At 41.0% G+C, this 25,002-nt stretch overlaps 1 protein-coding gene across 1 annotated transcript; it reads left to right on the forward strand.

The window, feature by feature from the left end:
* The first annotated feature begins 2,109 nt into the window (after window positions 1-2,109).
* On the forward strand, window positions 2,110-24,094 carry LOC107801747 (uncharacterized). Its single transcript, XM_075240352.1, has 7 exons — window positions 2,110-2,149; window positions 2,482-2,846; window positions 2,964-3,110; window positions 3,333-3,379; window positions 5,269-5,640; window positions 23,805-23,904; window positions 23,966-24,094. The coding sequence occupies exons 1-7, from the start codon at window positions 2,110-2,112 to the stop codon at window positions 24,092-24,094; spliced, it is 1,200 nt and encodes a 399-aa protein (XP_075096453.1).
* The last annotated feature ends 908 nt before the right edge of the window (window positions 24,095-25,002 follow it).

Raw genomic sequence — 25,002 nt, forward strand, 5'->3', positions numbered from 1 at the left:
AGAGTATTTCCCACTTTGGCTTGGAAAGGGTAGATTCGTCCGGGGTTGTTTCTACATGATATAAATACACAAATAAACATGATTTTGAGGGGGTTACCTAACTTGGAGACAAAAAGAAAAGTGCCAAACACTCGGAGCACGATTTGATCAATTCTTCCATTTCTTTTCTAGTACTCATTGATTTTATGTTTAAAAACATTATTTTTGATGATTGTATGAACATGAGTTACTAAGAACCCTATTGTTCTGGGGTCATGGGTGCTACATGAATGTGATCTTTGAAGTTTAATTTGACGAATTTGAGTTTATCATATTGGGTTGTTTATTTAATTCTATTTTTAATTATTTTGCTGAGGAGCTAACAGTGAAATACTATCTAAGAATCTAGAGTTGAACTCGAAAGTGAAAATTGTAGATTGCATATAAAATTAAATAGAGCAAGTTCTTAAACCTGAGCATCGGGGAACGAATTCGCAATTAGGATAGACATATACCTAATTTCCTTGCTTGGTTGAAATACAGAAATTGTAAATGCATTCTTATTAATCTTAATTCCATTGACATAAAGACATTAAGTTACATTGAATAGGAAAGTAAGAACTCGACGAATTCTTATTAGTAATATCAACCATGTCAATCAACAATCCAGATAAATCAATTAGTTATTTTAAGCCAAGAGCGCAACATGATTGTTAGCTAACCTGGGACTCTGGAATATCATCTCCAACTAATTGTTATCCGAAATTGCTTAAGTGTTGCGGTTGATTTCTAGTTATTTCATTGTTTGATAGTTTTAGGTAGTAAATTAGTCACTTATATATTTTGTGTGAAATCTCTTGAATCGATAAGCACAAACAATCTCCTTCCTCTTGATCCTAAAATTGAAAGAACACTTCACAGACTGAGGAGGGAAGTCGAAGCTAGAACTAGAATAGAAAGAGAGTTGGACATCATAGTTCAACCTCAGCCAATATGAATGGTAGGTAATGAAGAGCGTCTGGTGATGGAAGCCGCAAGGCCCGATCTTGCTAATATGACTCAGGATATTGTGAAGCCTGATATCTCGGGGCATTTTGAACTCAAACAGTACATGGTATAGCTGATTCAGTCCACATGGCAATATGTGGGTCTATCTCATGAAGACCCGCAGAGGCACATTCAGAACTTCCTGGAAATTATGGACACTTACACTTATCCGAACGTTTTCAAGGACTATGTTAGGCTGACACTATTTCCCTTTTCACTGTTGGGGGAAGCTAAGGAATGGTTGTAAAAGGAGCCGACGAACTCAATCCACACTTGGGATGATCTAGCAAGGAAATTCTTAATCAAGTTTTTCCCTAGTAAGAAGACAAAGTCGCTGAGGAGCAAGATTCTTGGGTTCCAATAGTGGGATGGCGAGATACTTCGTCAAGCTTGGGAAAGATACATGAAGCTACTCAGAGACTACCCGTATCATTGTCAGATTGATGAGGTGTTGGGTCATACTTTTGTTAATGGGCTAGACAAGGCATCAAAGATGAATCTTGACTCAGATTGTGGGGGTAGTTGCATGGCTTGACAATATAGTGAAATCCAGCTCATGCTAAACAACTTCACTGCTAATAATCATAATTGGCAAGGAGATGGTGACTCAGGAAGAGAAATTAAATAGAAAGCAGCCGGTGTGATTGAACTTGATGACTTCTCAACCATGAGAGCTATATAGCAAAGTTCACAAATCAATTGAACAGAATGACAATGCAACAAACACAACAGATGCAACATGTACAACAAATGTCTACTTATTGCAAACTATGTGGTGACAGTTACACGAGTGACATGTGCCCTACGAATCCTGAATCTATTTACTATGTGGGGCAACAGAGCAGGGGTTCAATGAACCAACATGTACAATATGGGAACACTTACAATCCAAATTGGAAAAATCATCCTAACTTCTCATGGGGTGGAAATCAGCAGAATCACAATCAGTTTAGGCCCTAAGGAAATTTTAATAAACTTTAGAAGCCACCCCAACAAATGGAAGAGAGTACGAATGACTTGTTGAAGAAGTTGTTGCTTGACAATCAATAGCTCATGACAAATTTCAGAAATCTTGAGAGGTAAATGGGACAATTAGCAGCGAATCAAAATACTAGGCCTGCAGGTGCTCTTCCCAGTGATATAGAGAAGAACCCTCAAGTTAATGCAATTACACTCAAAAATAGGAGGGAACTAGAGGAAGTGCCAAAGAAGAGAAAGGACAAACCTATACCTGAGGGGGAGTTGATCCCTAAAGCAACACATGAGTCAAAGAAAGATGATGCAAGTTCAGAGCTAGTGGAGGCTACAAGGCCACCCCCCAAAGATTGCAAAAGAAGAATGATGATCGCATGGTTAACAAATTTCTCTCTATGTTGAGCCAAGTTCAATTGAATATTCCATTGGTAGATGTACTTCATGAAATTCCAAAGTATGCTAAGTAATTCAAATATATAGTGGCTCATAAGAGGAGATTGACTGAATTTGAGACAGTCGCACTTACTGAGGAGTGCACTTCAAGGGTCCAGAACAAGTTTCCTCAAAAGCTTAAGGATCTTGGCAGCTTCCCCATCCCAGTGCGAATTGGTAATATCGATGTTGGGCGTGCTCTTTGTGATTTTGGGGCACACATAAATCTGATGCCCTTATCCTTGTTCAAACAATTGGTTATGGGAGCTCCAAGACCAACCACTGTGATGTTACAACAAGCTGATAGATCCATAGCTTACCCTGAAGGAGTGATTGAAGATGTGTTGCTGCAAATTGGGAAATTCATCTTCTCAGCGGGCTTCATCATCCTAGATTATGAAGCTGATAAACAGGTTCCAATCATATTGGGACGACCTCTCTTGGCTACAGGTGATACAATTATTAAAGTGAGAGAAGAAAAAATGATTATGAGGGTGGACAATGAAGAAGTAGTTTTTAATATCTACAAGGCGATCCAACTTCCTCGCCATTATGACGAGCTTTTTATGATATCTGTTGTAGAGATAGATGAGCAACTTTTTGACATGAGTGTATATCTAGATGATTCTCTAGAGAAACCACTCATGTTGTTCGATAGCTTGGAGATTGATGATAAGGTTTAGGAGATAATGCATATCCTAGATGCATCATATGCTTACATGCAAGGATTAAATCCCTTTGAGCCCCTAAATAAGCCAAGTGGGCCTCCTCTAAAGCCGTCGATTGAAGAAGCTCCAAAACTGGAACTTAAACCCTTGCCCTCTCACCTTCATTATGCCTATTTGGGTGGTTCTGACACTTTACCTATTATTATTTCTTCTGATTTGTCTAAATTGCAGGAAGAAAAGTTGTTGAAAGTGCTACATGAGCACAAACGAGCAATTGGGTAGATGATGTCTGACATTAGAGAAATTAGTCCAGCTTTCTGCATGCATAAAATCCTCATGGAGGACGAGCACAAGCGAAATGTAGAACAATAATGCCATCTAAATCCGATCATTAAAGAAGTGGTAAGAAAAGAAGGGATTAAGTGGCTTGATGCAAATATTGTAATTCCAATCTCTGACAGCAAATGGGTAAAGAAAGGGGGGATGACTATAGTGGTTAATGAAAACAATGACCTGATTCCCACAAGAACTGTCACTGGGTGGAGAATTTGCATAGATTATAGAAAATTAAACTATACCTCCCTAAAGGACCATTTTCCCCTCCCCTTCATTGATCAAATGTTTGATAAATTAGCTGGATAGGAATACTACTGTTTCCTAGATGGCTATTCGGGATATAATCAGATTGCTATAGCCCCAGAGGACCAAGAGAAGATCATATTTACGTATCCCTATTGCATATATGTGTTCAAAAGAATGCCCTTTGGTCTCTGTAATGCACCTGCAACTTTTCAAAGGTGTATGATAGCTATTTTGACTGACATGGTTGAAAGATTTGTGTAAGTGTTCATGGATCATTTTCTGTGTTTGGATGTTCTTTTGATAATTTTTTAATGAACCTTGATAAAGCGCTTGCTAGGTGTGAAGAGACGAACTTGGTGCTAAACTGGGAAAAATGCCATTTCATGGTACGTGAAGGTATAGTCCTGGGGTACAAGGTGTCCAAAAGTGGTTTGCAGGTGGACAAAGTGAAGGTGGAGGCAATTGAAAAACTACCTCCACTAACATCCGTGAAAGGCATTCGCAGAGTCTTGGGCCATGCAGGTTTTTATCATCGTTTCATTAAAGATTTTTCAAAAATTTCTTCTCATTTGTGCAGGCTTCTTGAGAAAGATGTGCCCTTCAAGTTTGATGATGATTGTCTGAAAGCATTTGAGGAGCTGAAGGGAAGGTTGGTGACTGCACCAATTATCATTTTCCTGGATTGGGTGCAGCCATTTAAGTTGATGTGCGACGCGAGTGATATAACAATCAGAGCTGTTTTGGGGCAAAAGAGGGATAAAATTTTTCACTCCATTTATTATGCGAGCAAAACTTTGAATCCATCCCATATGAACTACACTATTACTGAAAAAGGGTTGCTTGTAGTGGTGTCGGCATTTGACAAGTTCAGATCCTATCTAGTGGGAACCAAAGTCATTGTCTACACAAATCATTCAGCTATCAGATACTTGTTTGAAAAGAAAGACGCCAAGCCGAGGCTGATTCGTTGGCTCCTCCTATTGAAAGAGTTTGACTTAGAGATCCGAGATAGAAAAGGGGCAGAGAACCAAGTGGCTGATCACTTGTCCAGATTAAAAAATTGGATCCATGTAGCTGAAGGAGGGTCGATCAAAGAAACATTTCCTAATGAGCAATTATTAGAAATAACCTCAAGTGAAGCCCCGTGGTATGCAGATTATATGAATTGTATTGCAAGTGGGTTACACTACCAGAATTGACACCCGATCATAGAAGAAGGTTTCTGCATGATGTGAGGCTTTACATGTGGGATGAGCCATTCCTATATAAGCAGTGCACAGATTAGTTGGTATGAAGATGTGTCCCTGAGGAGGAGATGAATGCAATATTGCATGACTATCATGCTTCTCCATATGGAGGTCACCATGGTAGGGATAGAACTGCCCAAAAAGTGCTGCTCGAGTTTCTATTGGCCAAAATTGTTTAAGGATCCACACACTTTTATTAAAAAGTGTGATATGTGCCAAAGAATCGGAACAATCACGAAGAAGCATGAGATGTCCTTGCAAAATATTCTGGCAGTATAGCTCTTTGATGTTTGGGGGATTTATTTCATAGGACCGTTCCCATACTCTAATGGTTACAGATACATCTTGGTGGCAGTCGACTATGTGTCTATGTGGGTAGAGGCCATTGCTAATCCTACTAATGATGCAAAAATAGTGATAAACTTTGTAAAGAAGCACATCTTCACACATTTTGGGACTCCAAGGGTGCTGATAAGTGACGGAGGAACTCACTTTTGTAAACAATTATTGAATAATGTTCTAGCAAAGTATGCAGTCAAGCACAAGGTTGCCGCCGCCTATCACCCACAAACGAGTGGTCAAGTGGAAGTGTCAAACAGAGAGGTGAAGCAGATTCTAGAGAAAACAGTAAGTAGAAATAGGAAGGACTGGGCCGGAAAGCTGGATGATGCATTATGGGCATATCAAACTGCATACAAAACCCCCCATAGGTAATTCTCCATACAGGTTGGTTTATGGGAAGGCATGCCATTTGCCCATCGAACTTGAACACAAAGCCTATTGGGCGATTAAAAATCTAAATATGGATATGGATTTGGCCGGTGAGAAACGGTTACTACAACTCAATGAGCTTGATGAGTTTCGATTGCACGCGTATGAAAATGCCAAATTGTATAAAGAAAAGACCAAGAGGTGGCATGACAAGCACATCCAACATCGTGAGTTTGAGCTAGGTCAAGAAATTCTCTTGTTTAATTCGAGGTTGAAGCTTTTCCCCAGAAAGCTTAAGTATCAATGGGCAGGTCCTTTCGTTGTAGTAAGTGTGTGACCTCATGGAGCGGTAGAATTGCGTGATACGAGCTCAAGCTGTACCTTTTTGGTAAATGGGCAGAGAGTAAAATATTATTGGGGTGGTGACATTGCATGTCACAAGACCTCGGTGGACTTGGCCGGTGCTTGAAAACGTGTTGAGTCGTGCCACAATATTAAATCAGGCGCTTGTTGGGAGGCAACCCAATCATTTTTTTTTGCTTCTAACCCTATTAGAATAGTTTAGATAATTATAGTTTAGCATTATTAGCAGGAGTTTTGATACTTGTTTGGGCAAGTACAAGTATGAATTGGGCATCAAATACGTACATAATAGAGTCGAGTGTTGATAATTCTTTCCAGAATATTTTCAAAACTATGCCTTGGCACCAATTAGTATTTTTCATACAATTTCTGCATTTTTAAAATATTTTAATTAATTTATCCCGGCACTTTATTTATAAAACAATCACGGATTGCATCACAAAATAGTTTTAATAATTTTTTGGCTTAAATTTATCATTTACATTCGTATTAAGTTTCAACTATTGCACAAATAGCCACATCTGTATTTTTAAGATACAATTGCAATTACTTTGCAATTATAGTCTATGCATGTATTATTACACTATTTTTACCGAAAGATAGCGTTTTATATTTTTAAAATATTAAGTAATTACTTAAAACATTCCCATGCATGAAAATAATTTTTTTTATAATTTATTAACCATTTTGTAAAATTATTATATCAATTAATTATGTATTTAACAAATAGCCCCTTTTGCATTTAAAACCTAGCCTATTAACTAGCCCAAACTCCTTATAAACCAGCCCAGGCCCAATACCCACCTGCCCCAACCCAATACCTGGGCAAATCTTGGTCGTTGATCATTTTGATCAATGGTCCAGATTCCCCATTCCTAAAATAAACTAACCTATACCCCCCAAACCCTAATCATTTCCCTCACCACCCCAGCCATCACCTAATCCTCTTTTCTCTCAAATGCTCTCAAGATAAACCCTAATCCACCCTTGCCGGCACTCATCTATGGCCATCCATGGTAGTTTTTCACCACCCCTAGGCCTCTAATGGCCTCTCCTGTACTGGTATCACCATCTCCAGGGTCCTCAAGGGACCAGGTTTAGTATGCTTGTATCTATGTCCCTTTCTCGTGTGTCTCAGGCTGTTCCGGTTTGATTCCGAGTAAGATCTTCCTATATCTCCTTAGATCTATGGATTTCTAAGCTTGCTTCTTCACCTTTGTTTTGTTCTTCTCGAAACCCTAATCTTCACCTTAGATCTGGGCAAGATATGAGATAGATCGAACCTATTTCGTATGAGTTTTATAAGAACCTTCTGATTTTCGAATGATTTTTCATTTTTTAAAGTTAGGGTTTCCCGAAAATTTCTTTCTCCAAAATGTTTGATAATTTTGAGTGTTTAACCTTCTATTTCTTATGTGTTTTAACCGATTTCATGAAGTTTGCTTTAACCTTAACTTGTTTATGCTAAAACCCCTAATTTTTCGACATTTTTGTTTGGTTTCTGAATTACTTGTGTACTGACTTTGTCCTTGCCTTGGTTCTTGTGAATTTTCTTTAGCCAACTAGATGTCTTGTGATTTTTTTATCCTAATATGCCTCTACTAAGTTTCTTGGTTCAACTTTTCTACTGATTCTATATGTCTATGTTCATACCAGCTATTCATGGTAAACCAATATTTTTCTCCTTAAATCAAGGTTATTTTGAATTTTGATTTACCATTTTGCTTCGTCAAAAACTATGTGTTGAGCCCTGACTATTCCTTCCTTGCTTATTTGAATTGTCTGCGATATTTGCTGACTCTTTACGTTATTTTCTCTTTTAATTAAACCCTTGACTATTCTGAAGTTCTTATTTTGGTTTGATTGAAACTCTTTTCCTTAACAAAACCTTTGATTCTTACTTCTTTACTCATTTTGATTGAACTTTTTGCCTTAATTAGTTTTCTCTTGTCTTATTTGAATCAACGATATTACTTGCTGATTTTTACTAATTGTTTCCTTAAATTGAAATCCTATTCATTCACCCCTAATTACCTACTATGTACCTAAGTCCTACTTGATTTCATTCCTTAAATATATGTCCTGCTTTTACCGGTGATTGATTATCCCTTGATTAAGGGGAAGACTTTACTGATTTCACGTGTGTGTCTGATTCTGTGAATTTTCCTAATTGCTATATAATTGATTCTGTGAATTTTAGTATATATGCCCTTACCTATTCTCACTTCTGAACACGTATAATAGTTCAGAAACTACCACTTTTACACTCTAAAAGAAGGCTCTCTTCGCTCTTTCTCTCTGCTACTTGTGATCTCTATTATTCTAGCCAGCTGCAAGCCAAGGCTAGAAATAGCACTATACCTTTCTCACACTTGTGTTTTCTTTCTTTAACTAGGTATGCTTCTGTGATGACCCAAAAGGTCATCACTTGTTTTTAAAATGAATTCTGCATTCCGAGACCTTAAAAACCCTTTTCAGCATCACCTCGATTTGCGTGTGCAGTCCGGATGTGTAGCCGGAACGCTATTATGTGAAAATTTATGAAAATGTTGAAATTTTGATTTAAAATGAATTTGAGTTGACTTCGGTCAATATTTTGGGTAAACGGACCCAGATCCGTGATTTGAAGGTCCCGGAGGGTCCTTGGAAAAATATGGGACTTGGGCATATACCCGAAATCGAATTCCGAGGTCCGAAGCCCAGGAAATGAATTTCTAAAGAAAAGTGTTTTCTGGAAATTTCTATGAGTTTTGGAAATGAAATGCATTTAGAATTTGATGGTATCGGGCCCGTATTCTGGTTCTGGAGCCCGGTACAGGTCTTATATGTGAAATAAATAAGTCTGTGAATTTTGGTAAGAAACGGATGTCATTTGACATGATTCGGACCTTAAATACAAAATTTGATGTATTAAGAAGTTTTGAAATATTTCATTGATTTTGAGGTTTAATTCGTTGTTTAAGGGATTATTTTGGCGATTTTATCGCACGGATAAGTTCATATGATGTTTTTGAGTTAGTGTACCTATTTGGGTTGGAGCCCCGAGGGCTAGGGTGAGTTTCAGATGGGTTTTGGAAAGTTTTTAAACTATTGAAAGTTGCAGTTTTTTGCTGTTCGGTGCACAGGGATTTTGTTCTTCGTGTTCGCTTGGTCCCACTCGCGAACACATAAGGCAAATTTCCCAGGTGCCAGAGTTCTTCTTCGCGAACGCGAGGCTGAGGGAGAAGTACCCTTCGCGAACGCGTTGGCCTGGGGGAAGGGGTTCTCACTTGTTCTATGCGAACGCGGCCACTGGCCCGCGAACGCGATGGTTTGAGAGGTCAAAGCTCCGCGAATGCGAGCCCAATGTCGCAAACGTGAAGGTCACTAAGGCCTAACTCATCACGAACACGATAGGCCTATCGCGAACGCGATGAAGGCCTGTCCAGTGATTTTAAAACAAAAGCAAAAATGGGACTTAGTCAAAATTTCATAACTTCTTCTTCCAAACTCCGAATTGGGCAATATTTGAAAGGGGATTTCATCACCAATTCATAGGTATGTAATATTAGACCCATTTTCTTTAATTTTCATTAACACCCATTACATTTCTAGGTTAAAATCATGTTCTTAAGGGTAGAAAATTAGGGATTTAGGTAGAGTTAGGGATTTTTGTATAATTATGATTTAGACCCCATTTTGGGGTCGAATTTTGGAACTAATTATATATTAGGGCTCGTGGGTGAATGAGTGATCGGGTTTTGGTCCGAACCTCGTGTTTTGACCAAGCGGGCCCGGGATCAATTTATGACTTTTTGGGAAGAATGATGGGAAAGCTATAATTAAGCATTGGAATTGGATTGTTTAGCGTTTATTGATGTTATTAAGTCAATTATGTCTAGATAAAATTGATTTGGAGCCGAATTCAAAAGGAAAAATGGTGTTTGAGGCTAAGTTGGCCGTGGAAGTTCGAGGTAAGTGTTTGGTCTAACCTTAGCTTGAGGGATTAGGAGTTGCGTCCTATTTGCTACTTGTTTCTTGTTGAGTACGACGTATAGGTATGGAGAAGAGTATCTATACCTTGGTGTCGAGCATGACCGTGAGTCTTAAATTGTAATTTATTGTGTTCTTAAATAATACTACGGATGCTTAAGTTGATGACTCTCTGTATTGAGGAAGGATCGTGATTATTCTCGGGGAAATTACTTATGACTGAATATTGGTGTTAGCTGAGGTAGTTAGATGTTGGAACAAGTTTGGCTATAGCTGTTTCTCCCTTGCCGGGATGTTGTTACTTATACTATCGATTCCCTTGCCGGGATAGTGTAGTCCTTTATTGATCCCTTGCCGGGACTCTTGCTATGATTGTTGTGGATTAGGTTGCACTCCGCAACAATGAGATTTTTGGATCAGGTTGCACGCCGCAACAATGATATAGTTGGATCGGGTTGCACGCCGCAACAATGATATATTTGGTTCGGGTTGCATGCCGCAACAATATTATGTGTGGATCGGGTTGCACGCCGCAACAATGATAAATGATCTGGATCGGGTTGCGTGCCGCAACAGTGTTGATATATATTGGGATCGGGTTTCGCGCCGCAACAATTGCTGATACAAAGTGTTTATAGATTGGATACAAATTTCTTATTATTTTGCTGTGAAATCTAAGCCGTTCTTTTGTTGTTACTCTTGATTTACTATTGATATTGGTATACCCCGCAACATGTACCCCCTCCCATATCTACTTGTTTATTTTTGTTTAATTTTCCGTTGTATATTATATAATTGCACAAGTTATTTGGTAGTCTGGTCCTAGCCTCGTCACTACTTCGCCGAGGTTAGGCTAGGCAGTTACCAGCAGATGGGGTCGGATTGTGCTGATACTACACTCTGCACTATGTGTAGATCCCGGAGCAGATCTTGGACCATAGCATTTGGGTGGCGGCCTTCAGTCCAGCTAGAGATCCCGAGGTAGTCCTACAGGCGTCCGCAGGCCCGACGTTCTCTTCTATCTTATTATGTTCTCTATTTTCACTTGTATCAGAGACAGACTGTACTTCCTTTTTCAGACACTTATATGTAGTACTCATATACAGTCCGTGATATTGTGACACCGGATTCAGGGTAGTGACGTATGTTGGCATTTGTAGCAATGGTTTTGGTTATTATATTGGACTAAGTCTTCTGCTTGATTTCATTTATCGTTAATATGTAAATATTCATTACCTGTTAATTCAGATTGTCAAAAAGGGTTAAAAATGAAAGAGTTAGTAATTTCTATGTTTCGCGGCTTGCCTAGCTTCTACGAGTAGGCGCCATCACGACTCCCGAGGGTGGGAAATCCGGGTCGTGACAAGTTGGTATCAGAGCTCTAGGTTACATAGGTCTTACAATTCACGGACAAGCTTAGTAGAGTCTAAGGAATCGTACGGAGACGTCTGTATTTATCCCCCAGAGGCTACAGAGTTAGGAAAAACTTCATATTTGTTCTTTCTTGTCGTGCGGTTTGGTTCCTCAATGCTAATTGAATTTCTACTCTGTTCTTTCGTTGATGGAGAGAACACGCGCTTCCTTATCCACCGATTAGCAGCCCGAGCCCCTAGCAGCAGCTCCCATGAGGGGTAGAGGGCGAGGCTGAGGTCGTGCTAGAGGCCGAGGCAGGGGCAAAGCTCAGCCCAGAGCAGCAGCACCAGCGGCGGAGCCTCAGGTTGACTTTGACGATGAGGTTCAGGCCCAGACAGCTCCGGTTGGCCCAGATTAGGTCCCAGAGGGGTTTATTGCTACCCCAGTACTTCAGGATGCTCTTGTCCGTCTAGTGGGCCTTATGGAGAGTGTCACCCGGGTAGGTTTTCTTCCTATAGCACCAACCGTCTCTCAGGCTGGAGGAGTAGCCCAGACTCTTGCTACTCGCACTCCGGAGTAGGTAGCTCCCCAGTTTCAGACTCTAGCAGTTCCGCCTGTTGGAGTAGTCCAGCCGGGTGTGGTAGCTCAAACCGGTGATGGAGCAGCTATGTATGCCGATGCTTTGTGGAGGTTGGATAGGTTCACCAAGTTCTTCACTACTACTTTCAATGGTGCATCTTCTGAGGACCCCCAGGATTATCTAGACAGCTGTCATGAGGTTCTCAGGAACATGGGGATAGTTGAGACCAATAGGGTCGATTTTGCTACTTTTCGCTTGTCTGGATCCGCCAAGACTTGGTGGAGAGATTATTGCTTGGCTAGACCATCTGGATCACCAGCTTTGACTTGGGAGCATTTCACTCAGCTATTTCTGGAGAAGTTTCTCCCCATCACTCAAAGAGAGGCCTATCAGAGGTAGTTTGAGTATCTCTAGTAGGGTTTTATGACTGTTACCCAGTATGAGACCAAATTCATCGACTTGGCTCGTCATGCTCTTATCATACTTCCCACAGAGAGAGAGAGAGAGAGGGTGATGAGGTTCATTGATGGACTTATTCAGTCGATTCATCTTCAGATGGCTAGGGAGACAGAGAGTGAGATTTCTTTACAAGAAGCGGCCAATGTGGCCAGGAGAGTGGAAATGGTTCTGTCGTAGGGAGGTGGTCATGGGTCAGACAAGATGTCTCGTCATTCAGGCAGATTCAGTGGTACCTCGTCTAGAGGTAGGGATTTTTATAGTAGAGGCCATCCTCCTAGGCCCTTTTAGTCAGCACTTCAGGTTTCTCACGGCACTTCAGGTGGTCGTGGTTCTTATATGCAGTATTCTGATCAACAGCCCTACAGTGCACCACCAGCTCCTATCAATGCACCACCGCTCTAGAGTTTTCGGCGTGGTCATTCAGGTCGCCAGGATCAGTCTCAGTTTCCTCAACCATAATATTCAGGTGGGTGCTTTGAGTCTGGTGGTATAGTCATATCCGGAGGGATTGTCTGAGATTGGTGGGTACTCAGTCGCAGCAACAGGGTTCCCGTACTATGGTTCAGGCACCAGGTGTTCCACAGACCACCTAGCCCGCTAAAGGTGGGGGTAGAGGTGTTAGAGGTGGAGGTAGAGGTGCTAGAAATGGAGCTTAAACCACTAGGGGTGGAGTCCAGCTAGCTGCAGGCCGTCCCAGAGAGGTAGTTCAGGGTGGTGGGGCCTAGCCCCAATGTTATGCTCTTCCATCCAGGCTTAAGGCTGAGGCTTCCGATGTAGTTATCACATGTTATGTTCTGGTTTATGGCAGAGATGCTTCAATTTAATTTGATCCAGGGTCTACGTACTCCTATGTGTCATCTTATTTTGCACAGTATCTGGTCATGCCTAGTAATTCCTTGAGTGCCTCTATATATGTGTCTACACCGGTGGGTGATTCTATTGTGGTAGGTCGAGTCCATCGCTCTTGTATAGTCGAGATTGGGGGTCTTGAGACTCGTGTCGACTTATTGCTTCTGGACATGGTTGATTTCGATGGTATATTGGGGATGGACTGATTATCACCTTACCACGCTATCTTGGACTGTTATTCCAAGACTGTGACCTTAGCCTTACCGGGTTTGCCTCGTTTAGAGTGGAGAGGGACCCCTGGTCATTTTACCCGTAATGTCATCTCTTATGTGAAGGCTTGACATATGGTCGAGAAGGGGTGTTTGGCCTATTTGGCATATATTCGTGATTCTAGTGCCGAGGTTCTTTCTATTGATTCTGTGCCTATTGTTCGTGAGTTCCCTGAGGTATTTCCTTCAGACCTACCGGGTATGCCACCCGATAGGGATATTGACTTTTGCATTGATTTGGCTCCAGGCACTCAGCCCATTTCCATTCCGATGTATCGTATGGCTCCGCCTGAGTTGAAAGAGTTGAAGGAACAGTTGCAAGAATTGCTTGAGAAGGGCTTCATTAGACCCAGTGTTTCACCTTGGGGTGCGCCAGTGTTGTTTGTTAAGAAGAAGGATGGATCGATGCGAATATGTATAGATTACCGGCAGCTAAACAAGGTTACAATCAAGAATAAGTATCCATTGGCAAGGATTGATGATTTGTTTGATCAACTTCAGGATGCAAAGGTATTTTTGAAGATTGACTTGAGATCTGGCTACCATCAGTTGAGGATTAGAGCATCCGATGTCCCTAAGACAGCTTTCTACACTCGGTACGAGCATTATAAGTTCTTTGTAATATCATTCGGGTTGACAAATTCCCCAACATCTTTTATGGATTTGATGAACCGAGTGTTCATGCCTTACTTGGATTCGTTCGTGATAATCTTCATTGATGATATTTTGATCTATTCCCGTAGCCGAGAGGAGCACGAGCAACATCTTAGAGTGGTTCTTCAGACCTTGAGGGATAGTCAGTTATATGCTAAGTTCTCGAAGTGTGAGTTCTAGTTGAGTTCAGTTGCATTCCTAGGTCACATTGTATTAGCAGAGGGTATTTAGGTTGATCCGAAAAAGATTGAGGCAGTCAAGAACTGACCTAGACCAGCATCAGCTATAGAAATTCAGAGTTTCTTAGGATTGGTAGGCTACTATCGTCGGTTAGTGGAGGGGTTTTCTTTTATCGCAGCCCCGATGACCAGGTTGACCAAGAAGGGTGCCCAGTTCAGATGGTCGGACGAGTGTGAGGCGAGCTTTCAGAAGCTCAAGACAGCTCTGACTATGGCATCGATGTTGGTTTTACCCACAAGTTCAGGGCCTTATACAGTTTATTATGATGCATATCGTATTGGACTTGGTGCAGTGTTGATGCAAGATGCAAGGTCATAGCCTATGCTTCGTGGCAGTTGAAGATTCATGAGAAGAACTATCTGGTTCATGACTTAGAGTTGGCTACCATTGTTCATGTGTTAAAGATATGGAGGCATTATCTGTATGGCGTGGCATGTGAGGTGTTCACAGTTCACAAGAGTCTGTAGTATTTGTTCAAACAAAAGGAGTTGAATTTGAGGCAGAGGAGATGTTTGGAGATGTTAAAGGACTATGATATCACCATCTTATATCATCTGGGAAAGGCCAATGTGGTGGCTGATGCTTTAAGTAGGAAGTCAGCCAGTATGGGTAGTCTTGCTTATATTCCGGTAGGAGAGGCCGCTTGCTTTGGATATTCAGGCTTTTGCCAATCAGTTCGTGAGGTTGGATGTTTCTGAGCCCAATCGGGTGTTAGCTTGCACGATCGCTCGTTCTTCTTTATTGGAGCGAATCCGTGATCGACAGTATGATGATCCCCATTGGTGTGTCCTTAGAGACACAGTGCAACATGGAGGTGTCAAGTAGGTTACCTTAGGTGATGATGGAGTTTTGAGATTGTAGGGTCGTGTTTATGTGCCTAATGTAGATGGTCTTCCAATGTTGATTTTAGAGAAGGCCCATAGCTCCCAGTACTCTATTCATTTGAGCGCCGCGAAGATGTATCAGGATTTGCAGCAACATTATTGGTGGCAGAGAATGAAGAAGGATATCGTTGCATATGTGGCTCGTTGTTTGAGTTGTCAGCAGGTTAAGTATGAGCATCAGAGGCCTGGTAGTTTGTTCCAGAAGATTGAGATTCCTGAGTGGAAGTAGGAGCAGATCACTATGGACTTCGTTGTTGGACTCCCATGGACTCAGAGGAAGTTCGATGTAGTGTGGGTTATTGTTGATAGGTTGACCAAGTCAGCGCATTTCATTCCTGTGGTAGTCTCCTATTCTTCTGAGCGGTTAGCTGAGATCTATATCCGGAAGATTGTTCGTCTTCATGGTGTGCCCGAGTCTATTATTTTGTACCGAGGTACGCAATTTACTTCGCATTTCTGGAGAGCAGTTCAGCGAGAGTTGGGCACACGGGTTGAGTTGAGCATAGCATTTCATCCTCAGACGGACGGGCAGTCCGCGCGGACTATTCAAATTTTGAAGGATATGCTCCGAGCTTATGTCATTGACATTGGAGGCTCATGGGATCAGTTTTTGCCTTTAACAGAGTTTGCCTACAACAACAGCTACCAGTTGAGCATTCAGATGGCTCCTTATGAGGCTTTATATGGTAGGCGGTGTCGGTCCCCGGTTGGATGGTTTGAGCCAAGAGAGGCTCGATTGTTGGGTACGGATCTAGTTCAGGATGCCTTGGACAAGGTCAGGATCATTCAGAATAGGCTTCGTACAGCTCAGTCCAGGCAAAAGAGCTATGCCGACCGCAAGGTTCGTGATTTGTCATTCATGGTTGGTGAGAGGGTATTGCTTCGAGTGTCACCAATGAAAGGCGTGATGAGGTTTAGGAAGAAGGGCAAGCATAGCTCTAGGTTCATTGGCCCGTTTGAGATTCTTGATCGAGTGGGAGATGTGGCTTATAGACTTGCATTGCCACCGAGCTTATCAGCCGTGCATCTAGTGTTTCATGTATCCATGCTTCGGAAATATCATGGAGATCCATCCCACGTGTTAGATTATAGCACTATCCAGCTAGACAAGGACTTGTCTTATGATGAGGAGCCGGTAGCTATCCTAGACTGGTAGGTTCGTCAGTTGAGATCGAAGAGTTTTCCTTCTGTTCGTATTCAGTAGAGAGGTCAGCCTGCTGAGGCATCGACCTGGGAGACTGAGTTCGATATGCAGAGCTGTTATCCCCATCTTTTCCCCGACTCAGGTACTTCCTTCTTATGTCCGTTCGAGGACGAACGTCTGTTTTAGAGATGGAGGATTTTATGACCCAAAAGGTCATCACTTGTTTTTAAAATGAATTCTGCTTTCCGAGGCCTTAAAAACCACTTTCAACATCACCTCGATTTGCGTGCACAGTCCGGGCATGTAGCCGGAAAGCTATTATGTGAAAATCTATGAAATATTGAAATTTTAACGTAAAATGCATTTGAGTTTACTTCGGTCAACATTTTAGGTAAACGGACCCGGACCCGTGAGTGAAAAAATATGGGACTTGGGCGTATGCCCAGAATCCAATTCTGAGGTCCCAAGCCCGAGAAATGAATTTTTAAAGAAAATTATTTTGTGAAAATTTCTATGAGTTTTGGAAATGAAATGCATTTAGAATTTGATGGTATTGGGCCCGTATTCTGGTTTCGGAGCCCGGTACAGGTCTTATATGTGAAAAAGATAAGTCTGTGAAATTTGTAAGAAACGAATGTCATTTGACGTGGTTCGGACCGTAAATGCAAGATTTGATGTTTTAAGAAGTTTTGAAATATTTTATTGATTTTGAGGTTAAATCCGTTGTTTAAGGGGTTATTTTGGTGATTTGATCACACGGATAAGTTCATATGATGTTTTTGAGTTAGTGTACCTATTTGGGTTGGAGCCCCGAGGGCTCGGGTGAGTTTCAAAATTTTTTTACACTATTGAAAGTTGCAGGTTTTTGCTCTTCAGTGCATAGGGATTTTGTTCTTCGCATTCGCGTGGTCCCACTCGCGAACACGTAAGGCAAATTTCCCATGTGCCAGATTTCTTCTTCGCGAATACGAAGCCTGAGACGCGAACGCGAGGCTGAGGGGGGAGTACCCTTCGCGAACGCATCTAGGTACTCGCGAACGCGTAAGGCAATTGGCCTTGGGGAGGGGGTTCTCACTTGTTCTACGCGTACGCGGCCACTGGCCCGCGAACGCGAAGGCTCAAGCGGTCAAAGCACCGCGAACGTGAGCCCAATGTCGTGAACGCAAAGGTCACTGAGGCCTAACTTATCGCGAATGCGACAGGCCTATCGCGAACACGAAGAAGGCCTGTCCAGTGGTTTTAAAACAGAAGCAAAAACATGAGTTAGTCAAAATTTTATAACTTCTTCTTCCAAACTCCAAATTGGGCGATTTTTGAAAGGGGATTTCACCACCAATTCATAGGTATGTAATCTTTGACTCATTTTCTTCAATTTCCATTAACACCCATTAGATTTCTAGGCTTAAATCATGTTCTTAAGGGTAGAAAATTAGAGATTTGGGTAGAGTTAGGGCTTTTTGTATAATTGTGATTTAGACCTTGTTTTAGGGTCAAATTTTGGAACTAATTATATATTCGGGCTCGTGGGTGAATGGGTGATCGGGTTTTCGTCTGAACCTCGTGTTTTGACCAAGCGGGCCCGGGGTCAATTTTTGACTTTTTGGGAAGAGTGATGGGAAAGCTATAATTAAGAATTAGAATTGGATTGTTTAGCATTTATTGATGTTATTAAGTCGATTATGTCTATATACAATTGATTTGGAGCCGAATTCAAAAGGAAAAGCGGTGTTTGAGGCTGAGTTGGCCGTGGAAGTTCGAGGTAAGTGTTTGGTCTAACCTTAGCTTGAGGGATTAGGAGTTGCGTACTATTTGCTACCTGTTTCTTGTTGAGTACGACGTATAGTCATGGTAACTAGTATCTATACGTTGGTGTCGAGCATGACCGTGAGTCTTGAATTGTAATTTATTGTGTTCTTAAATAATACTACAGATGCTTAAGTTGATGACTCTCTATATTGAGCAAGGATCGTGATTATTCTCGAGGAAATTACTTATGACTGAGTATTGGTGTTAGCTGAGGTAGTTAGATGTTGGAACAAGTTTGGCTATAGCTGTTTCTCCATTGCCGGGATGTGGTTACATATACTGTCGATTCCCTTGCCGTGATATTGTAGTCCTTTATTGATCCCTTGCCGGGACTCTTTCTATGATTGTTGTTGATTGAATATGTGGATCGGGTTGCACGCCGCAACAATGAGATTTGGATCGGGTTGCACGCCACAACAATGATATATTTGGATCGGGTTGCACGCCACAACTATATTATGTGTGGTTCGGGTTGCACGCTGCAACAGTGATAAATGATCTGGATCGGGTTGCGCGCCGCAACAATGTTTATATATATTGGGATCGGGTTGCGTGCCACAACAATTGCTTATACAAAGTGTTTATAGATTGGATACAAATTTCTTATTGTTTTGTTGTAAAATCTAAGCTGTTCTTTTGCTGTTACTCTTGATTTACTGTTGATATTGGTATACCTCGCAGCAGGTACCCCCTCCCATATCTACTTATTTATTTCTGTTTTATTTTCCACTGTATATTATATAACTGCACATGATATTTGGTAGTCTGGTCCTAGCCTCGTCACTACTTCGCCGAGGTTAGGCTAGGCACTTACAAGCACATGGGGTTGGATTGTGCTGATAGTACACTCTGCACTATGTGCAGATCCCGAAGCATCTCTTGGACCATAGCATTTGGGTGGCTACCTTCAGTCCAGCTAGAGATCCCGAGGTAGTCTTGCAGGCGTCCGCAGGCCCTGCGTTCTCTTCTATCTTATTATGTGCTCTGTTTTCACTTGTATCCTAGACATACTGTACTTCCTTTTTCGGACACTTGTATGTAGTACTTATATACAGTCCGTGATATTGTGACATCAGATTCCAGTTAGAGACGTATGTTGGCATTTGTAGCACTGGTTTTGGTTATTATATTAGACTAAGTCTTCCGCTTAATTTTATTTATCGTTAATATGTAAATGTTGATTACATGTTAAGTCAGATTGTCAAAAAGGGTTAAAAATGAAAGAGTTAGTAATTTCTATGTTTCGCGGCTTGCCTAGCTTCTATGAATTGGCGCCATCACGACTCCCGAGGATGGGAAATCTGGGTCGTAACAGCTTCTTATTATTTTTAAGAATCTAAATCTATGCGTTTATTTACTGCCTTAGTTCCTATGACCTGAGTCCATTCTTTCTTCTATTTACTGCTTACCCAGCATGCCAAATATTGCCTATTAAAATCTGTGATTAGCATGTTTCCACTTTGCTTGCTTGTTTGCTATCTTGTTAACATGTCTACATATGTAACTAGCCTGTTTGGCTGATTACTTCTTATCTAGCATGCCTAAACTCTACTTTTTGTATAATTAGCATGCCTTCACTTGTTGATACCTGCCTAGCATGCCCATTTAAGTCCTTGCCTGTCCTGCTAAGTTAGTTAATCTCCCTAGAGTGACTCTAGCTGTGTTGTTTAGATGACCTCAACAAGTTTCTACTGTGATCTTTGCTGCATGGCTTGCATTCCATCTAACCTACTAGTTCTATAGAACCCCTCAAAAACTCGATGTATTCTGTTGTTTGTATGCTCCATTGAGGTGTACTCTCTATGTTCCCAACCCCTCTTCCCTTGTGTGAAAGCTATTTGCCAAAAGCCTATTTGTTTTATAACTTGTGTTCTGATTGCAGATTGTTTTTTTTTCATATTTTCCTCAAACTGTTTGATCACAAAATCAGTACTGGAAACTGTTTTATCACAAAATCAGTACTGGTTTTTTAGAAATTCTTTTCACTCCTAAGACCTTTCTTTATACTGTATATTAAAGTCTTTCAAATCATTATGCACTTTTACTTACTCCTAGATTATTAAGTCCTGCTCCTCTGGTATATGTACTACTTAGAGACCCTTGAGATCTATTTGAACTCTGCAATATCAGGGCTGACACTTCCACACTGCACATAAATCAGTTATTATTTGACAAAAGTCTGGGTGTGAGCACTGCCCGGGATCCTTGAGATCCTTAGGGAACTCTAACACACCTAGACATAAAATTGGCTATGGAACTTTGGGCATTTGAGACTACTGGAGGCTTGGAAATCACTTTGGGGCTACTTCAGGCTCCATATGGCTTAATTTCTATTCTATTTATATAATTTTTGTTCAATCATTGGTCAGTAATAATTAATTGTAAATAAATATTAGGCTGACTAGTGAAAAGGGAGGGTAGTTTTATATTGTGGGTAAAGTTAGGTAGATAACATGCCTATATAGTTTATTTTGATTTACATGTGCTGTGTTAGACAATCTGCCTATAGGATTTCTTGGTTAAAATAAATTCTACCTGCTCCATTTCATACAATTAGATATCATGCTTATAGGGTGTAAAGTAATTGAAGTCCAGTTTCCATTACAACATGTATTCACATTCATATCCTTAGAAATCATACCTATAATATTTAAAATCAGCTTTAATACAAATCATGCCTATAGGGATTTCGCTTTGGTCAAATAAATTCTGCTTGCTTCACCTTATGTTTAATCATGTCTATAAGATCTAAAACCAGTTTAGTTAGACCTAAAATTAGTTTAACTTTAACTCATGTTTGCAAATTCTGAATCGATTTAATTAACTAACGTGTTCATTTCTTTAATAAGTTTTTAGCGCTGCCTTAATTAATATTACTAGAAAGCATGCATATAAGATCCAAATTACGTTTTAAATTGTTTACTGATTTATTGCATTCCTGATTAATGATTAAATACCATGCTCATAGGACATCACTATTATACGCCTAGGCAAGCCTATAGGACGATTAAAAATCCTGCAACTGTAAAACCATGCTCTGTTATATGTGACTGCTCATATTCAACAAGTCTAAAATTAGTAAGCAAGCTGAATAGGTCTTTGACACTTTGGTCCAAATTCAATACTGCATATTCTCTGCTCACCTAGGTATCCTGTTCTAGGGCCTCTTTTAAATATCTAAAAACTATTGTTTGAGACGTGCACTTACTTGTTCTATTTGCGGAGGTAAAAATGCGAGCCTTTAATTATTCTCTCTTTAATGCAGTCCTAACTATTTTGATTGACGCCTATACTTTTCTCCTTTAAGTACCTTAGGATGGCCTAGAACTACCTAAATTAGAGGTCCTAAATACCTCTAGGGCCACAAGGAAGGGACAGGTAATGCACGCATAGGATGTCTTTCAAGGTTGCTAGAATGCTTTAGGCTATGACCAAAGGGAGGGAATTGGGTAGTAAGGATATGATGACTACGCGCTAATGTCACGTGTAGCCTCTCATTGAGGAGTGATTACCGGGCATTGTGTGGGTATGATCCTGTAGGCTAGCTAACCTACGACCTCTCTTTCCCAACTCCCGTTGTTCAAATGAATTTACTTTTGTTTACATATGTGCAAATTGTTCAAACCTTTTCCCTTGTTTTCAATACTTGAATCATACCTGTATTTAGAATGTGAAAACATGCTTTTATTTGAGAATACATGTTGAAATTGTTTTTTTGTAAAAGGACTAATTCACATAGTTTAAAGTTCGATCGGGACCCACTATTGTGGACCGCGAGGGGTGCCTAACACCTTCCCCTCAAGGTTATTTCGAGCCCTTACCCTAATCTCTGGTAATACAAACTAGTCCATGAGTTAATTACTCTAGGTACCCTAACGCACCATAACCAGTTAGGTGGAGACTCTTCAAATACTCAATTCCTAGAAGGAAATAAGTTATTCCCCCATGAACGTCGAAACCCGGACTCCCGCAAGGAAAAAATGGGGCGCGACATCGGGGTGCAACCCATGAGCTAAATATTGAAAAAGAGGCAAACTCTGTGAAAAATGGCCTTGTGCGCTGCGTGGGGCACGTGACATGTGTCGCGCTAGGCCAAATGGCTCTCAGGTTAAAAAACCACCAGCCCCTAATATAACGCACTACAGCACCGTGTGGGGCGTCGCGACCTGCGACGCGACAATGCAAAGTAAAAAAAGATATATTTTTTTAGTCTTTTAATCAGAGACACTCGTTCCCACCCCCCTTTTTCTTTCTCTTTCATTCTGTCTCTCAACTCTCCCCAATTCCCCCATCTCCTTCTTCTCAATTTCCTTCCACCCACATCTCCAATTCCCTCTACTCATCTTCAAGGTAAGTCTTCCTCTTATTTCTTCTCTTTTCTTTTTGTAATTGATTGAAGTATTTAAGTAGTTTTAGTTTATTTTGAACCGAACCCTAGGTAAAATTATTTGTAAATTCTTTTTTAGTTTCTTTGCATATTATGGCCGAAAATGGAGCTTAACTTGTGGGGGTGCTTATTGTTCTTATGATTGTCGAGTATTTTTGGCATATTTTGATGGTGTGAAATTAAATTATGTTGAAGCTTGGTAGGGGTGCTCATGTGGCCCAAACTTAGTGAAGTATGGTGAATAATTGATGCATTTGATGCTATTATGAAAGTGTAAGGTGTATTTGCTTTGATTGTATGGTGATTATACCCTATTTGGCTTAAAAGCAAGAGGATGCATGATATGCCCACAATGTGTTTGTTGAAATGTCTTAGTGACACAAAATTGTGTAGTATTGAAATTGGTTTTTATTTGTGGGATGTAATGCTTGATGATAAGTGTGGGGTGGGATGCCATGTTTTATGCTGTGAAACTTTAACTCGTTAGCCTCAAGTCCTAATTGATTTAGCACCCTATGCTAATGTGTTTCTATGTTCCAAATGAGGTGTCCGATTCATGCTATTGTGCTTGGGTAGTGTTGTATTATATCCTAATTTTGTTAGTAGTGAATTAGACTAAACGTTTTTTTTTCATTTTCTCTTTTCGTGTTTACTAGTTTAGCTTCTTAATTTTGTCGTGTACACTAGTGCGCCTGTGATTCTGTTGTTGGAATGTTATATTGGTAGTTGGATGGGCTGCTGATGGCTTGTGGCGTGCTTCTAATGGGGTAGTCTGAATCCCCAATATACATTTTACTTGTGAATATGCCAATAACATAAGTGTGGGGTGGTTACTCCGTTTGGTCTTGTTTCATTTCATGTGTTATGGCTACTATTGTTCGTCTTGTGCAGGTACAATGTCTCTTCGCCCAAGAAAATGCTCTAACATAGGTTCTTCCGAGGTTTCCTCTAGTAGCCGTCGAGGAGGTAGGCGGGCACTTCTCCCCGCCCTAGTGGAGGAGGAAGTGGAACACATTGATCTTGATGCGGATGTGGTACCAACGTGAAAATATGGTATCCGGGCTATCCCAGCCCATGCTCGACACTGGTTCCAGACATTTACCTCTGTGATGAACCCGGAGCCTGAGGTTGCTATTTATGATAGGAAGTTGGCCCGAAAATACAGTGAGATATACATCAACATTCAGACTGTGGGTTTGACAGTTTGTTCCGTCTAGGGGATGCAGTGAACGTGAATTTGGTTAAGGAATTTTATGCTAACTGGCAACCTGAGGCTAGCTTGGATGTTGTGTACGAAGTACAGGTACGCGAAAAAGTAATTCCATTCTCTTCCCAAGTGATCAATTAGATTATGGACTTCACAGAACATTCCCACAAGCTCTTTCAGAGATTCCTCCATCGGCCAGACTATTCGGCTATCCGCCAATAGCTATGTGGCGTTGACTCTTCTGCCGCATGAACGCAGGATGCGAATGAATGCCACAAGGAAATGAAGTAGGGAACATTCCAGCGCCCGACCAGGGTTGTTTTACGGTTAATTAAAGCCAAAATCATGCCCAAAGTGACACTAATGTATCACGGGTGAAAGTATGTTTGATCTATGCTTTGTTGACACGGATGCGGTTGAATCTTTGAGAAATCATGCTGGAGCACATGGCTAAAATGCGACCATTTGGGTCCCGCTGTTTACATTACCCGAGTATGATCACTTGATTGTTACGGGCGCACCTTGTAGAGGAGGAGTTTCACTACGACCGTACCATCCCAATGACATATCGTATCAAGGCCTATGATGTTGCGTCAGTGATAAATCTTCTTGCTACTGCTGTTAATTTGGACCAGAGGCTTGTTCATATTGAGGAGACACTGCAGCTGTTGCTTGTTGACCTACGCCTTCGCTCTAAAATGGGGGAGACCGACTTGGAGGAGTTGCAAAGATCACCCCCTTTCTGTCATCACTCAATAGCGGTTAGGATTGGCGAGAGGAGGATAGTTGCCACCAGATGAGGATGTGAACTCCGTTCCCTCCGATGATGAGGAGTATTTGCGCACCTTCAAGGGTGCTGATGATTAGGCCACGGGCCTCAAGGAGTCACCTTTTCACTCTTGATTTTACTATTTTGCATTGGGGACAATGCAATCTCTTAAGTGTGGGGTGGGTTGCTCCTATTTGGTTGTAGTTGTATATTCGTTTTTCTATTTGCTAGTTGGTTATGTTTGATTTGTTTCTTGCTTTCGTAGACAATATGGTCTGTAAACTATAATTCTGAATTATATCGGCCTGTAATAGTTAGTAATTAAGTGTTTAGTTTCGACTCTTCTCGAAGATGGATTTCGTCGACTGGTTTCTTGGGGGAGATGAAGTCCAAAGAAAAAAAAATAAAAATTCAAAAATATGTCT

Source organism: Nicotiana tabacum, chromosome 20 (genome assembly GCF_000715075.1).
Source record: "Nicotiana tabacum cultivar K326 chromosome 20, ASM71507v2, whole genome shotgun sequence".
Taxonomy (NCBI): Eukaryota; Viridiplantae; Streptophyta; class Magnoliopsida; order Solanales; family Solanaceae; genus Nicotiana; species Nicotiana tabacum.